Source organism: Lissotriton vulgaris, chromosome 2_1 (genome assembly GCF_964263255.1).
Source record: "Lissotriton vulgaris chromosome 2_1, aLisVul1.2, whole genome shotgun sequence".
NCBI lineage: Eukaryota > Metazoa > Chordata > Amphibia > Caudata > Salamandridae > Lissotriton > Lissotriton vulgaris.
In genome coordinates, this window is record NC_141687.1 from 538,489,072 (window position 1) to 538,507,353 (window position 18,282).

At 45.6% G+C, this 18,282-nt stretch overlaps 1 protein-coding gene across 1 annotated transcript in view; it reads right to left on the reverse strand.

The window, feature by feature from the left end:
* The window catches only part of LOC147730710 (voltage-gated delayed rectifier potassium channel KCNH8-like), a 1,657,143-nt gene that overhangs the window by 28,734 nt on the left and 1,610,127 nt on the right, over positions 1-18,282 (reverse strand). The window contains exon 14 of the mRNA XM_086955502.1: positions 12,285-12,331. Coding sequence (XP_086811628.1) covers positions 12,285-12,331 — 47 coding nt within the window. The remainder of the gene's footprint in view (positions 1-12,284; positions 12,332-18,282) is intronic.

Consider the following 18,282-nt stretch of genomic DNA (forward strand, 5'->3'; position numbering starts at 1 on the left):
GACTCCAGGACGCTCCCGACCCAGGCTCCTACGCAGGAATCATGCAATGCTCTCAGCACATTTTTCTTAGAGAAAATTGTTATGATTAAGGACACTATCCCGGTCACCTTTCCTGGCACTGATCCTGTTTGTCCCCCTCATAATGCACTCTCCCTTACACATTTCTCCTCTCTTGATCCTGAATCCTTGGCCACACTGGCCGTTCGTGTCAAGTCTGGCTCACCGGACGACTGTTGTCCACCATCCATACTACGGGACATCTGCCTTACTTTACCTGACTGTATTCTCCCTCTGTTGAATTCTTCTCTCTCTTCTGGCACGGTGCCCAGCTCCTTTAAGGAGGCCGTCCTGGTGCCCCTACTGAAGAAACCTGGAGCCGACCCCGCAGTCCTGGAGAACTACCGGCCTATCTCCCTTCTGCCCTATTTCTCTAAAATCCTGGAAGCCCACGTCACCGCCTGTCTCTCACAGTTCATCGAGAGCTCCAACTTTCTCGAAGCCAACCAGGCCAGTTTCAGACCCGGCCACTCCACGGAGGCAGTGATCTTGGCCGTGTTGGATGCTCTGAGAGACGGCGCTGACAGGGGTACCCCCCAGGCCCTGGTTCTCTTAGATCTGTCGGCCGCCTTCGACACGGTGGACCATAACATCCTTCTTCACCGTGTCGAGCAGGCCGGCATCCAGGGCCTGGCGCTAGCATGGGTCGAATCCTTTCTGACCGGGAGGTCTCAGACAGTCAGCTTGGGTACCTTCAGGGCACCTAGGGAGCGTTCCACTCTGCGGGGTCCCCCAGGGCTCCTCCTTATCTTCTCTTCAATCTGTATCTCCGACCTCTTCTCTTTTCTCTGAGGCAGTGGGACGTCACCGTCTTTAACTACGCTGACGACCTGCAACTCATCTTTCCCCTTAACTCTTCTTCTGCTATTTCTAATTTTCAGGCGGTCATGTCCCACATTCTCCAGTGGATGAGCCAGAATCAACTCAAATTGAACCCCGGGAAGACGGAGCTCCTTCTCCCTGGCAAGAGCTCTACCCACTGGGGTCCGCACTTCTGGCCGGCAGAGCTTGGCCCTCCCCCCACCCCTGTGGCCTCGGTGAAGAGCCTCGGGGTCACCATTGACTCCGAGCTATCCCTTAAGCCCCAGATAGAGATGGTGGTCTCTTCCTGCATGTATCAGCTGTGTAGGATCAGTAAGGTGGCCTATCTCCTGACTCCCGAAGCCCTGATTCAAGTCATCATGGCTCTCGTCCTCTCCCGCTTGGATTTCTCGAACTCTCTCTATCACGGTCTGCCTAAGGCTCTTCTCTTTAGATTACAGATCGTTCAGAACCAAGCGGCGAGATTGGCCTTCGGGATCCCGAAATGGCAATCCGCTAAACCTCTTCTCACCAAATTGCATTGGCTTCCTGTCACTTCGAGGGTAGCCTTCAAGGTCGGCTGCCTCACCTTCAAATCTTTAACCGGTCCCTGCCCCGCCTTCCTGAAATCCCTCATCAGTCCCTATTGCCCTCCACGTAACCTCAGATCTTCTCACCTCCACCTCTTGGTTGTTCCCTCTATCAAACTCTGCAGAATCGGAGGCCGGAGATTCGCACATTTGGCCCCTAAATTCTGGAACTCTCTTCCTCCCCTGCTTAAATCTTCCAATTCGCTCACTCAATTCCGCAAATCTTTAAAAACATGGCTCTTCCCACAATCCGGCTAATCTCCCTTGCCTCCCCCAGCACCAGATCAGCGCCAGGAAACCCACGGTGACAGAGCGCTTTATAAGCTTACCTTAACATTACCTTCCTCTCTTCTCTGCCAATCAGTTTTTTTAGCGCCGGGACACCCCCATCGGGGGTAGCCGTGCGCTTTACAAAATCCATAAATAAACATAACATAACATAACATAACATAACATAACGTAACATAACATAACATAACATAACATAACATAACATAACAATGTCTTCTAGTACACCCATATCCCTCACCCAGTGGTCCCTAAGGTTGCGCAGAATGTCGGGCATATTATTATTTAATGTTCAATAAGTGAGAGAGATGGCCCCCTCGTAGGTTCGTCTTGCTACAGTCTTCCCTCCAGTGGGGCATATTCCGGGATCTCAGTGCCAGTTAGGCCCTCAGTAATCCAGGTATGTCTCAATTGGACAAACTGAGACTTATGCAAGTTATAGTCGAAACAAAAAGTTGCAAGTGATTTAAATTCCACATTCTCTAGGATATTCCCAATAGTGGAGATGCCAATTAAATCTGATGCCCCAAAACCTTGTAATTTGCCAATCTCACCTAGCCTTGTCCCTTTCCAAAGTGGTGTTGCCTGTGTGATTCTCCGGCCCCAACCGATTGCTTTTACCACACCTCCAAGGTCACTTGGGTCGCCGGGGGCAGGCTTTGTGTGCCTTTACCTCCATAAAAGTAGTGTAAGAAAGAGCAATGTGCCAGGATACCCCTTTCTAGTCTGTAAGTAGGGTGTTCGTGCGGTGTATGTATCCAGTCATTGATTGAGATGCACTGTGCCGCCCATAGTAGGTCTCTATATCTGGGAGGGCTATCCCACCATTTTAGGGGTTTCGCTGCAGGGTCCTAAGAGCTATTCTCGGGTCGTCCACCCCACCACAGGAGAGATCTCACATTGCAATTGATATTAGTGAACAAGTTCCTCTGGTGTGGGAAGTATATATATTTTGAAGGGCATACAATAATTGTGGTAGCGTAATCATCCCAAAGAGGACTACCCATCCCAATAGCGACAGAGCCAGATAGCTTCACCTCTCCGCATCCTTCTGGAAGTTGGACACCCAAACCCAAGACTGGCCCGAAAACCATGGATACCCTGGTGCATCCGAACCGGGCACGCCGGAGTTTCTGCCATAAGGACAAATAGGAGAGGGGACAACCCTGACGTGTTCCTCGGCTAGGGGGAAACTCTGAAAAGAACATCCTGTTAACGCAGAGAGCCGCCTCTCATGCTCAATAGAGAATTGATACCCAGTGTCTCAAATTTAGGCCAGAATCCAAATATGACCAGCGTTCATTCAAGAAATTACCAATGCACTGCGTCAAACGCCATATCTGCGTCCAGGGACAAAAAAAACATGAGTAGATGTTCAATTTTTAACCTCAGACATCCAGTTGTGGGTACGGTGTAAGTTTAGCTAGGTGGAACCCACCGCCATGAACATACTATAGTTATCAACAAAAGAGAACCACCTGACACTCGATTTTTGAGCCGCCGTCTATTTAGGCAGAACAAAAAGAGAATGAAAGTTGATAACTTTCATCCCCTTTTTGCAACAAAGCGTATCCCCCCAAAAAATTATGGATCTTTGGAGAGGGCTCTTAGAAACTATTGTACCCCACAGAGGAGTATCTCTCCCATGTGGCGACAGTTCCCTTAACCGCGCCTAATTGTGGGGCCTTTTGGAACTGCCTAGCATTTATACTAAAATCTTGCTGGTGTAATTTGTGCATAACGTGCATTAATCTTGTGCATTATTCATAAATGTCTAGTATTTTTATATCACAATGTGTCTGTTTTGAAGCACCTTATATGTATCATAGTTGTTTTTGTATTTGTGAGTGTATTTAACTCTGACATGTGACAAATGATTATATAAAGGTGCCAAACATGATAAAAAAGATGTGATTTAGGGGCACATGCATCATTGCACCCGTTTGCGATTCCTAAATAGCGAAAATTAAGGAATCGCAATTTAGAAATTGCAAACGGCAATGCATGATTAAATCGCAATTATTTTTGCGAATTCTTAATTTTCCTTAATTGTGATTCACATTTTGCGAATCGCAATTAAGGAAAACCTTCCCATCTATTTCTATGGGCCAAGAGGCCCATAGGAATCAATGGGAAGGCATTAACATTTTGCGATTTTCATTTTGCGAATCGCAATTTGTTAATGCATTTCAAGGGTGCTGAGGGGGGTCCAAAGGACCCCCCTGCACCCTTGAAATGCTATTTTAAGTGCAAGTTTCACACACACAAAGGACATGTGTGCGTGTAACATGACACTTTCAAAAATGCTTTTTTGAGCATATTTGAAAGATTTTGCAAATTAACACGAGGTTCACCCTCGTGTTAATTTGCTCCCCCTATTTGTGAATTCGCATTTTTTAAACATTCATGCATTGCCTTTAAGGAATCGCAAAAATGCGATTCCTTGAATGCAATCGCATTTTTACAAATCGCAAAACATTGCGATTTCTAAAAAATTGTTTAATGCATCCCAAAAAGTGATTTTGGAATCGCAAACGGCCGAATTTTGCGATTCACACCGTTTGCGACTCCAAAATCACTTGATGCATGTGCCCCTTAGTCACTAAGAACTGATTCGTTTTAGCTTTGGTTCGCTTAAATAAACAGCTGCTCAAAAATCGAGTGCCAGCTGGTTCTCTTTTGTTGATAACTGTACTTATACGTCCATACCTGGCGCCCTCTGGACGAAAACCCCTTCTTTTTTCCCTATTAATAGACTATAGGCATTTGAATGCAGTACACTGAGACCTCTAAGGGATTCCCGCATTATGTTTGCAAAGCTGTCTGCTTAAATGAGAACCTTACTCAGAGTTCTGCTTTGCATCGAGTACAGAGTTGACAATGTCATTATTTTAATTTGTGTTGAAATAGTTAGTCCAAAGGATCATTACTTTTTTTTTATCTCAAAGAACTTCAAGCATGCTCACAGGATTGATGCAGCACAGGTTTAGGAAGATTTATTGGAGGAATTTCAGAGAAATCCTGAATTTGTTTTTCTTTTTGCTACAGTTAAATTTATAGAACGGAATGACGTGAGGTTGCCTCTTTGTTCCTCATGGGTTTAAATGTTAATCTACTCAGTAATCTGAGAAAAACTAAATACACTTTTGCAAACGCCTTGTCAGTTGGACCGTGAACAGGTTCATGAATCCAAATTTTAATCTAATCTTAGAATCTGAGTGTTTCATTAAATCTCTAGTAGCCATTACGTGGTTCCCAACCTTGTTTTGCAAATTTGCAAGATGTGGCTTTGTGGTGTTCTTTTAAGTGGAACCTAGCCTCGGGTGGACAAAGGCGTATTCCAAAGGTTCGGAAAATTGATTTTCCTGTATTTGTGACCCAGCTAAATCTGCTTTGTAAACCGCTATGCAAATTAAAAATAACTTTTTACACTTACTTAGGATGCTAAAATAACAGTCCTGAGGAACTGGAAAAGTAGAAATCCACAAAAATGGGCCCGGGACCCCACCTGCCTGGACACTAAGGCAGTGCTGTCTGCTCGATACGAGCCAACCTGCAGCACAATATTCATCGGACGGAAACCTGGGCTAAGCAACAAGCCTTTCCCAGCAGGCACTGCGCTCAGGAGTACTAGCCAGCAGATGCAGGTGGCACGCTAGAGGGCAAAGGGCACGCAGAGACACCTGCAGTGACACCACTACTTTAAATACGGCTCTGAAGATTAAGTACTACTGCAGCAACTCCATGTAAAGAAATATTGTTGCAGTCACACTCACAAATAATACATGTCCTGATACATATTCATTACTGTGGTAAGACATAAAGAACACATACAGACCACACAGCATTTCACCTGCCAAGGAACAGATGTGGACAAGAGCTATGTTCTCTTCTTTAGGGATGTCACTGGTGATATTTAATTTCACCAGTTATGTCCTCAGTGGAAGTTAAGGCGTCACCTGGACTAAAAGAACAACGCTTGTTGCAACCACTTTCTACCACAGACACGAACTGCAGTTAGAAAACTGCAACACCACTTCCAAAATGCAGGACGCCTCACAATCGGTGTCTTTCCATTGGAAGCAAACAGATGTCAATAAAGGAATGTTCATGGCTGTAGTGATGTCTTCAAGGGTATCACTGGGGCTGTGATTTATGTCACCAGTGATGAAATTCATGATATAATTTGTGACATCTTGTGTACTTTCTCAAGCAGTACCTTGCATGGAAGTTATAGATGGATTATTCAACAAAACTGTCAAATTTCAGTGTTTTTTAGGTTTTAGATAATAACCATAATGTCCCGTCAACTAAGCTGTTTAAAGGAATTTAAATGTTTTTGTATTATTGTTATGTGTATACTTGCAGAAGCAAACCACCATGTTCCCTAACATACATTGGGGCATATTTACTAGAAACTGGCAGAGCGCGGTGTAATAACAAAATATGTAACGCTGCGCTCCGTCAGTTTCAAAACGTAGCGATGCGTCATATTTACATAAATGCAGCGCACCCCTGCGTTTCCCCTAACGCTCGCACTAAAAAAGTTGCTTAGCGCCAGTGGAGGCACCCTTGTGCCATGTTGCAAGGGTGCCTGTGCTGCAGGGGTGATTGTTTCTGTGCAGGAAGGGGCACCTTCCTGCACAGGAACAATCTTTACAGGGGATTTGCTGTGTCTATGTGTGCTGCAGAATGCAGCACACGTGGAAAGAGCAAAACACGAGGAATATTTAAAAATTTCCCCTGGTGTCGCCTGCTTAAAATGGTATTCTCTGGCGATTTTTTGGGCGCTGCCCCATACCTTGTAAATATGGGGAAGCATAAAAAATCAATGGGTGTTGCTATGTGATTTGGGGCATTATTTACAAGGCGACGTTAAGCCACGTTAAGTGGCTTAACACCACCTTGCTAAATAAGACGAAGGACTAAACGCCACCAGAACCTCTGAAAAAGTGACCATCTGGTGGTGTTAACTACTTGTAAATATGCCCCTCTGTTTTTCAGTGCATTATTTGGATTTTGTTTTGGTATATGTGAACAAGTGCCTGGAATGTACCTCTATGTCGTCCTTCAGTGCCTGCTGAGCAAAACATCTGATCATGATCAGGAGACTCTGGTGCGGGGTATGGTCTGGTATAGTCTCTGACAGTACTCCGGCTCCCGACGAGCAAGGCACAGTTCATAGGTAAGCCCAGTCTTTGGCTGTGCCTGGTGATGACATCACATGTGAGACCATGAACAGTGTGCTGGGAGAGAGGTATGATTGTACATGTCTCCATAACAAGCAGGACCACCAGTGTTTATGCTTTGGATTGTAACTGCAATTTGATTTTGCTGAAGTTATTTAGGATATGATGTAAATAAGAAATAAACGTTTCCTTTAACAAAGGTGTTTTTTTACTGATTACAATAGGTTTGGCTTTAATATGTTTTGGCCAAAATATCTACAAGAGATGGCCTGAAACCTTATTACCTGAAATGTGCTGCATAACATGGCTTTTGCCCATGTCATTAGCCCAGTCCTCTCCCACCCAGCAGTCCCTTGACATACATTCGACCATGCCTTTCAGCTTGTGCAAGGCACTCATTTTCCTTACACCACAGCTTGTTGGGCATAGCCATTGGCCACGCCAAGTGGGTTATACTCACAGGGAGTGCACTTCCGCCTTACCCTGCAGCCAGTCTCCGTGCCCCCCCAGGGTCATCCAGACTTTATTCACATGCTGTGGCATTGTGCCCCTTCTTCACAGAGCCATCACGTTAGATGCTCTTTGGCTGTATGCAGCAGGCATTGCCCCCAGGAACAGGGCCATCATCCACACCCTGCATCACTAGCCTTACCTCTGCAGTCTTCCTTTTCATCGTGCAAAATATATTTTGGGTGAAAGATGTGACCTTTGACCACACCTTGCCATCAATTTTCCTACCTTAGGAGCCGGCAGGGCAGAGCTTTTGGCCATATCAAATTGCAAATTGGCTCTGAGCACAAGGAGGTCTTCTACAAGGCCTGACAGCCTCACCCGGTGCTATACATCCCAATGTATGCTTGGTCTTCAGCCATGCCTAGCGGGATCTGCCTGCAGTGTCTAGATCTGTTCCCAGAACTTCACATGGGTTCATGGAGGTACTTTCGGCCACTCTCCCCACCACGTTGTTCTGGTCCCAGAGTCCACAAGCCATGCATTTTCACCAGTACTAGTCATCTGTTTATATTATAGAAAACCAGTTATAAAATAATTCATTGGTAAAGTGATGCAAGCTGTTAATAGATGTCTCTGTGAAGTCAACGGAAGGCTGCCAGCTCCACGGGGACATTTTGTAATTTAATGGCCCGTGTTGGAGCAGCCGGCAGCAGAAAATGTATTAGCACGAGCTTTTACTAGATGCCGGGATGCTCCTATTGAATCAACAAGGGTGCAGTGGGAGAGCCCATTGATATATGCTCAACAGGGACATCTAGCAGCTGCCTGCATGTCACTGGCTTATTAACACACCTACAGTTTTTAAACTTCCATGAATTTGAGGTTGATAAAATGTGCCCCATTCATCTGAGTACTAATTAACATCTCTTATTAAGTGTGGAAAGCAATTGTGTGTGTATGTTGTGCTATAGTAATGGTAAGTGTACTCTACTCTCACAGGGCCATGGCGAGAACCGACTTAACCCCTTGGGAGCGGCCGCGATCGTGCGCCTGTGTGGCACATTCCGATCGCGGGTGCGGTCATGACGGCTGGGAGCCGTCATCAATACACGAGCACTGTGTGCCATGACGGCTCCCGGCCGTCATCAGCATGGAAGGGGTTAAAGGAACTCTGAGGGAATGGAAGCACCTGAAAGAAGAGTTGTTTCAAAGAATGAAGGATGCCCTACAGCTGGGGTAGAGGGTGAGAAGATCATGCATACTTGCAACTGCAGCCTTTGAGTTGTCCTAGTCCAACAAGATCACAGGAGAGCCACTTACCCCCCTGCTGGTGCCGGTGAAATTCTTAGTGAGATAGAACAGTTACTCTCACATCAAGGAGTAGGAGGCTATAGATTTGTTTTCAGATGAACTGTAACCCCAAAGGCTGTCCTGTTGCTAGAAAACAACCTGAACTTGCCACAAGAGACTATAAAACAGCTCTGGCGGAGGAAAAGCACGTCTACAGTAGTTTGTGGAAGGTATAAAAAGTATTCTTTGCTCAAAGAGTGCTAAATAAAATTGTTCCACGTCATAGTAGCAAGGGAGGAGAAAGCGTGTTCTCCGCACAGTAAGCATTTCTGATGGGAACAACAAAAACATCAGGAGAGGAGGGGTGGCAAGCTCAAATAGTTCTATATCTGTATAGGTGTGGAACAGAACAATTAATGGCACAGTAGCCCGTAAATATTGTCTCCAAGATTCAATGCTGGGCAATGGGATATCAAAGCAAGACCACCAACTGTCTGAGATATGGGTGCAGCTCAAGCGCAGCCACTGAGTGGAGGCGACCAGCAACACCGAGCCCTGGAAGGATTTTATAGTAGGAGAAGCAGAATAAATAATCTGAATCAGCCCTACCGGGCTACCGGACTCAGGATAACTAGCAGCTTAAAGCACCGCGTGTAGCACAACCACAGCACTGAGACAGCATTGATCCCAGGCACCGATGACAACTTTCTCCTGGACCAATCAGCCGCCTCCAACACTGTCTCCCATCACATCTTGATCAACAGACTCCACCACATCGGAATCCAGGGAGATACCATCAAATGGAAAACCTCATACCTCACCAAAACAAACCAGAGAATCCGTCTCCCACTAGTCACTTGGGAACCCAAGATGGTCATCTGTGGCATTTCCCAAGGATCGCCCCTAAACCCTACCCTCTTCATCACGTACATGCCCCCTAGACTGATGATCATAAGATTGCACAAACTCAACATCTTCTCCTATGCTGACACCACCCAGCTCATCCTCTCGCTGTCCGAAGACCCCTCAACCAGCAGAGCCAACTTCCACAGGTGTATGATGAACGTTGCCGACTGTATGAAGGACAACTGGCTCAAGCTGAACACGGACAAGACGGAAGTACTCATATTTGGAAACAACACATCACCATGGAACCACGCGTGGTGGCCGGCTCAACTCAGCCCATCGTTTGGCTCGAAAGACCATGCCTACTACACAAGGCATCCTGGCATCCTCTTAGACAGCAAGCTATCTATGAAGATACAGGTAAACACAGTCTCATCCGTCTGCTTCTACACTCGGTGCATGCTCCGCAAGATCTTCGTGTGGTTACCAGTCAACACCAGAAGGACCGTCATGCAGGCCCTCGTCACCAACAGGCTGGACTATGGGAAAGCACACTATGCAGGAATCACTGCACGCCTCCTGAAGAGACACTAGACAATACAAAACTCAGCTGCTAGACTCATCCTCGACCTCCCCAGACAGACCCACATCACATCTCATTGCACCTCAAGAAGCTACACTGGTTCCCGATCCAGAAGAGATGCCAGTTCAGACTTGTGCATATAAAGCCCTGTGCAATGAAGGAACACCATACATCAATAAACGCATGACCTTCCACCAACCAACCAGATACCCATGTTCTGACTCCCTCTTCCTCGCAGACCCCCCCTGATCCACGAAGCAACAGCAGAGGGCACTCCATCTCACACCCAGCGGCCAAAGCTTGGAATGACCTCCCCCTGCACCTCAGGACCTCCCCATCGCTCTGGGTATTCAGGAAAGGACTCAAGACCTGGCTATTCGAATTAACACACACCACGAAGCAATAGCTACTCCAGTGTCATAAGACCCTCACGAGTTGTTTGCCGCCCTCTATATATCCCTGATTTATTAATTGAATGATAGCAGGAGACAGGAAGCCCAGAAGAACCATTATGGATTTTTAACGCAACACGGATGGGGGAGCCTTTTCATTAGTAAAAAATGTTTAAATAAAATCTACCAATTTACACAGAGCGTTAACCTGTCCTAGTGACGGTTTGTTTGCCCCAAACCCTAATACACTTGGTCTTATTCTCTAAATGTTATGATTCTTTGCATATGAAGTATTTATTACCATTTTTTCAAATTGAGGGGTTTTATTTAATTTCAACCTGCCTTTTTACTTTTACAGTTATTACCTGATCATGTGGTGATGTTGGCGGTCACCACCTATTTAAAAGGAGCCTCATAGTGGAATAAAATAATGTGTGCCTAACTTATAACAATTCCAATGATAGGCTGGCCTAGTTTGCTCTAACTGTACCTAATGTCTATAGAACGGGCGATAGGATCGAAATACGGTGGACTGAATATCTTAATGTTTTTAAGGTATTTATTTATGTGGCTTTTATGTTTCTATCTTTTATGATTATGATGCATAATTGAATAAAGATTTATATTGATTGATTGATACATAGCGTTATTAAATCTTGCAAAGGGACGAAGCTCTCAAGGTTGGGGCAGGAGCGTCTAATAAGTGCTATGACGAAGTAAAGGGACAAGGGGGTAATGCAGATTAGCAAGTGCCTTCCAGCAGCAAACACAAAAGGAGGAAGCACGAATTGCGGTGCTTTAAGATGTATAATATAATGTGGGTTGATTAGTGGAGGGGAGCTGGTGTGGCTTAACAGGTGGGTTGGCCGACTTTGAAGCTGGGGAACCAAGTTCAAGTGGCGGTTGTCTCAAACATCCTGTGATTCTGGGAAAATCACTTAATACCTAGAAATGAATGTGTCTGTCTGCAATGCAACCGGTGCTCATGTAAAGCACTCTGATACCTTCGGGTCGAGTTCGAGCTCTATAAAAAATAAACTAACATGAAATGTGCATTTTTAGCTCCAATGTTTTTATGAACTAATGTACTTTTATGATATGACAATATCGAATAAAGTATCAATCATTCAATAAAAAATAAACTCCAAAAAACCTGCATTGAATGGATGGATACGACTACTGTCGAACTACATGCGCTTCTCGTCCTTCAATAGGCTGTAGTCCAACTGTCTGAAATAAAACAAGGCTTAAGCTACATCTTTTTTTTAATTTGTCGAGATAAACATATTTGAGCTACTTAATGAAATTCAGAGTACGCTTTAGTGTGCAGTACACACTTTTTCGATGTAAATTTTCATCTCTGGTCTTTCCCAAGAAGCAGACTGACGACTGCACAGCACCCCTCAATGAACAGCAGAGGGTGCTCTAGCCTAAGATCTCAATTTACTGACTCCATTCACTATGTGGACCAGCAGGGAAGCTTTGTCCTGGATTCGTGCACGTGGATGGAGCCACGTTGAGAACCAGTGATGATGGAGCAGCAGGCAGTGTAGGACAACAAGGAGGATATGAGCACAGATCACTGGAACCCAACTGAGTAACAACAGGGAGGGAGAGGAACGTATCTAAAGGCAGTATTGAGTCGTGCCTAGGCAAGCCGAAGGCAAGTTATTATCCTCAGGCTATTTCATAGGTCTGTGACATGCGGCGATCCACACATTGCTGAAGAAAAATCCACATAAACAGAACATTTATCCGCGCTCATAGGCTCTGAGAAAAAAACGAAGGTGCTTACCTCTTGATTCAGCCTCGCGATGCTTTTCCTGGTCTCTGCATTTTCACCTGCGGAACAAAAGGAGAGAGGGTCTCAGTTCCTTCGTGCAATGAGTGCGGAAACACCTGAACTTTGTTATGACATGTTACAGAGATTTTTTTCTATATTAACTGTAGCTATAATAATTCAGAGCTTTGCATCTTTGTGCTGTTGCAGTGTGTGTACCTTCACTTCCTGGTCTTCAGGATCCTGTCATAGGCCAGTGATTGTTTGTGTTAGATCTTCAGTCGTGTGGTTTGGTTAATTTGTGCATAGATTTGGATGTATGTGTCTATAATGGTTGATGTTGGCTGTGTGTGGCCAGAAGTTTTTACCAATTCGGGCGCGTGCGACCTGGGAGGAGGGCTCAGTGCACTCCCTGGCTGGCGATGATGCGTCTGATGGAAGTAACTGAGGAGGTGACGCCTTCTCGGATCCACAGTATCCGAGGAGTTGGGGTGTGTGTGTCTCGATGTTGGAGTTTCGTGCTATTTGAGTTGTTGAGTGGGGTGTTGTATAGTACACAACCATTGATATACTATCAACCTATAACAAAAGTATTATTATAATACGAATATATGTAAATTACATTTTAGGAACTTTAAAATATATGCACAAATAAATACATGAAGGGTGTGAGTGAGCTCAAAAGCAGAACAAGCATTGGCAACACCAAAAGGTCTTGTGTTGGTCATCAGCCTTCCGGCAATTTTTGTTTAGTCTTGTCATGGTTTTTGCAAAACTCTATAGTTTGGAAATGCTCAGGCCCTCATCAATCTATGTGCTCCTCTTTGTAGAAACCTGGACATTAGCAAGTACCCAGAGGTGTTCAGAATATACAAACCTACACAAGCCAGATTGTGGTATTTTACCTGGATCTTCATGGCAATGTGGATAAGACATGTGAAGCATGTTTAAACTAGCTTCTATTTTTGTTTTTATTATGGGCCCGCTTTTGTTATGCTGCTGTCTTGCTGTACTGATGACAGTTTCTTGCTAGAGATTTTTGTGGAGGAGTTATCAATAAAGGGCATTCTCGCATTTGGATGGGGGCGTAGTGCCAGGCAAATGGGGGAACCACTTTGCTTCTACGCACATGCTGTATTATGGATGTAGCAAAACCAAAGGGGATGATGGACGGAGTGTTGAACATTGCAAGCACTCACCCCCAGTCAACTGATCTGGGTTTAATCATCATCATTCTTTAGCTCACTCCGCCACCCCAGTTCAGACATGACCATATGCAAATCTGTCTGAGCCTGTGCCTCATGGGAACAGTCCAGCCCGAACTGCCAAGCCATGGCTTCCTTGGACCGGAAACAAGCATCTTGGGACTGGTTTCTGGCTAATCAGCCATCATCAGCCAGACTAGCTTAAATCCAGTGGCAAAGTGAGCAGTGGCGGCTCGAAATGTCGACGAGTAGTGGGGCGGGCACGCACAAGCACACTCCCTTCCTCCCATCCCTCACAAGCACCCACACACACATAGTCACTCCCACCCATCTACATGTGCACTCACACCCATCCATTCACAAGCGCGCACACATACACCCATCATTTGCTAGCACATTCCCATGCACACACCCTTTCAAAGCACACAGCACTAATTCACATACATTCAGTGAGCCGCCATGCTTAGTAACTCAAGGCTGTTGAAACCTCCCAGCAGTTTGTCACCCACTGGACGTATCTGACAGCTTCCAGCAGGATTATGTCTGGAATCCCTTAAAAGAAGCTAGTGAGTAAAAGCACATAGTGCCGAGATCTGTGAGTCACTTAGAGGTAAAAATGGCAAAAGCCTCTGGGATCCACGTGTCTTTCTTCTGCAGAGGCGCCCCACTGTCTGAGCTAGGTTGCACCAACATTATCCATTTCTAAGCATCCCTCGTTGTCTGCTGCTAACGGAACAGGGCTAGAACGTTCATTTGCCGACGATCACACAATGCATCTAGTAAGGATAATTTGGCGCCAGATTTATTTGCTTTCTAGTGCAAGTGAGCAGTCAAGGCGGGCATTACGGGCGGGTGGGGGGGCTGGAAATGAGGTTGTCGCGCCGCGGAGAGGATGGGGGGGAGGCGGGAGAGGTTTAAGGGAAAAAATATATGTAAAAAAAAAGTTAAACTTACCGTCCCGTTTTTCCTCAAGTCCCGAGACTCCTGACTCCCACCGTCCTGCTTTTTGAATTCTGCAGCGCTCGTCACCAGGAAGGCTGCAGGCAGCCTTGCTCCCCTCCACCAATCACAACGCTGCAATGGCAGCATTGTAATTGGTGAGGCCGCGCCCCACCTGGGTCATTTTCTCTATGTATGCTACAGCATACATAGAGAACAGGGAGAGTGGGCGGTGTTTCTCGAGGGGAAGGGGGAGTGGCTTGCCCAGTGTTGTTCATACTGACTGTTTGGGCGGCCTGAGGCCGCCCAAACAGTCAGTATGAACAACACTGGGCAAGCCACTACCCCCTGCCCTCGAGAAACACCGCCCACTCCCAACCAGGAACTTCAGCTTTCTCGCAGTGCGAGAAGGCAGAAACAAATGGTAGTTATTACCATTTATGTTTCTGCCTTCTCGCACTGCGAGAAAGCAGGGGGGCGGCGCCCAAATGCCCCTATAGAGCAGCCGCCGCTGAAAGTGAGCAAGGGACCCATGTCTGGGCAGAACATTGCAAGCACTTACCCCCAGTGAACGGATCTGGATTTCAAGTGAGCTGCAGACTTTGTGCACCTCTTAAAGGCATGTTTGCCTCTGAGCACCCACATCCATAATACAGCAAAACCAAAGGGGATGATGGACAGAGTGTTGAACATTGCAAGCACTCACCCCCAGTCAACGAATCTGGATTTAATCCATCATCATTCTTTAGCTCACTCCGCCACCCTAGTTCAGACATGGCCATATGCAAATCAGTCTGAGCCTGTGCCTCATGGGAAGACATGGCTTGGCAGTTCGGCACAGAGGCAAACATGCCTTTAAGAGGTGCACAAAGTCTGCAGCTCACTTGAATGTGCTGTCCGCAGGGCAACACAAGTTTGGAACTGCCCTGGGGGCAGAGTATTCACCCTAATAGGGTGCACTTTCCTAATCTTAAGGTGCAGTCCTGGAAATAGAAACATATGATCTCCGGAACCCATTCATTGGGGCTAGTGTGAAAAGTGGTGAGGTCATGAGGGGGGGTTCATGAGTCCTCGACAGATAGGCTGTGCCTTATAGTTACAAGATGTACTCTCAAAGAAATTGGCTACTAGGGCAAATAGGAAAAGAAAGCTGTTCCGACTAACTTGAATGATCTGAAACAAACTGCATAACTTAAAGCATTTTCAGCAAAGGGTTAAGGCACTTGCTGCAAATAATTATTTGTATTCAGCAAGCTTCATGCGATATTACCAGCAAGATAACAAACGTGATAATACAGTCGCTGGAGAGTCGCTGGAGAGATCAGTGTGCACTGTCTGTCAGTGGTCTCAATCATCATAACATCCGAGTGTTAATATAACTGTTGCAGAGAATAGCACGGAAGTGTAAGTCACAAATTTGCATTTTTTGAGCTAGGTGTTAATGTTTTTGTTGCAGCGATCCGTGTGCTATTTTTGCCAAAAGATACAGCTGTACTGTGGGCTATTAAAACAATTATGATCGGTTTACCTGCACACTCGGGTCCACATAATTTGCCTACCTACAAAAATGCACCTAGACTTACATAAAACCACTTTAGTAATCGTAAGGTGTATAGAAAGCATTGTACAGATGCCGGTAAAATACAGTGCATATATTATGCAGATAAAGAGCTTGAGAAAAGCAACATCACATTCAAAGCTCTGCGTATCTCGAAGTAGCTTGTGTATCTTTCTGTCTTTGATCGGCTGCTGGGCGCTGGGTGTGGAGGGCAGCTGTGAGGTTCCAGCTGTGAGGTTCCAGCTGTGTTTGTGTCCCAACTACTCCCAGCCATGATACTACCTGGTCACACAAGGAACAGGGTGTTGCTAGGCCCCTGAGTCTTAAGGGCTCTGGTGATTACTATTGTAAGCAGTACTTCCAATCCTAGAGAAAAGAGGGATCCCTGAGACACCTTCTCCCCCTTCAAAGCAGCACACAGGTGCATATTTACAAGCCCTCACCGCCATCAAAGTGTCACCTTTATTGAGACTCCAGTGGCGCAGCACATTTTCCATATTTGCAAGATGGCACTAAGCCACTTTGAGTGGTTTAAAGCCACTTTGTAAATATGCCCGTTTCCGTCGTAGTCATCCGTGGCAAAGTGGCATGCAATTGGTGTTGCTGTGGGTGTCACTGCAACAACCATTGCTTATTGACGCTGTCCTAGATTTACAAGGCAACACTAACGTCATGTTATACCAGGAATTAGAAAGGCACAATAAGGAGAAATGATACATTTCTTCTAGTTTTTTACTTTTTCCTTGTGCGCTGTGTTCTGCAGCATACACAAAAGGTGCAAATCGCCATTATTATGTGCAGAACATGTCCCTTCCTGCACATAAAGAATTGTCCCTGTAGCTCAGCCACCCTTGCAACATGGCGGCAGGGTGCCTGCACTGGCACTAGGCAGCTTTTATTTGCTCAAGCGCTAGGAGAAACACAGGGGGGGGCCATTATTCTTGTGAATACAGCCCAACACTGCGCTTTGAAAATGTTAGAGCGCGGTGCTGCCAAATTTGACGCAGCAATGCGCTCCGACATTTTACTGTAAATATGCCTCACAGTATGGGTACCTCTTGATGGTACAGAAGTTGGAAATATTAATGTATATTTGCCTCATAACAATGTAGAAATGTGACTTAACATTAACTAAGGAAATGTGTGTCAATATTGGGGTTAGAGAAAATGTGCCTTTATAAACGTGCAAAAAGAAAAACACTGCTTATTTCTGCAGGGAGCTCCAATTTCCATTTTTCACTGCCAAGACTCTATTTTTTCTTTATTTTTTGTTTATTAAAATAAATGCCTTCTTGTAAATGCTGATTTTACATTATTGAACTGCAGAACTTAACATCTTCATAAATTGTGCTTTTTACTGCAAAATGTATTTCTTTCTTTCCTCACACCATATCTATTTTAGATAGATCCCTCTGCCACTTGCTTATAAAGATCAAGTATATGGAAGAATAAAATACTTGCTATAGATTTGAATTTCATGATCTATCCAGGACACGTTGGATATTAATCTTTTATTTCATAGAGCTGTCCATTGTTACACGATGGGACACTGATCAGCTAACAGAAGGTTTGTAAAGGTTCTCATGAGAACCTTCTTAGATGTATCTTTTTGTAATCTGCTGTAGCTGTATTCAAATAGCATCATGTCGACATGGACATTTACCAGGGGAATTGAGAGAGAAGACGACGGAGAGTCAGAAGTTCCGTTATCATTGGCTCGGAATTATTTAACCCCTTCGCAGCGGCGGCAATTCCGCCGCAGCGCTGGGGGGTAGGGGGCGTAGAGCGGAGCTCGCATGCTCGTGACGGAGCCGCTCCACCACGAGCCACGGTTGCGCTGTGCTCATGACGGAGCGGTTCCGTCATGGCCCCGCCCGCTCAATAGAACGCACCGCGCAGGCGCGGCGGCAGGGCCATGACGAAACCGCTCCGTCATGAGCACAGCGCAACCGCGGCTCATGACGTAGCGGCTCCGTCATGAGCATGTAAGGGCTTAAGCACTGTTTTTCAACATATTTTTTATGCTTTCTGTATAGTACGTGTTCCTAGCTAGAGTTGAGGCATTTGATACATTCTATGCACATCTTTCCCCTGCCATGCGCTCTAGTGCTTCATTGCTACTCTTGCCTGAATTGCTGCGAGCTGCTGCTAACTGTGATTTTGTGTTATTCTGATGTCTTTTTGAAAACCTCCTCTATGCTGATCATAGCTACTGCTGTGATTATTTCCTTCTACCTGTTTTAACGGTTGCCACTGCAGCTGTCTGGGAACTCGGCTGAATTTCTAGAACTACTCTTGATGGGGAGTTCAA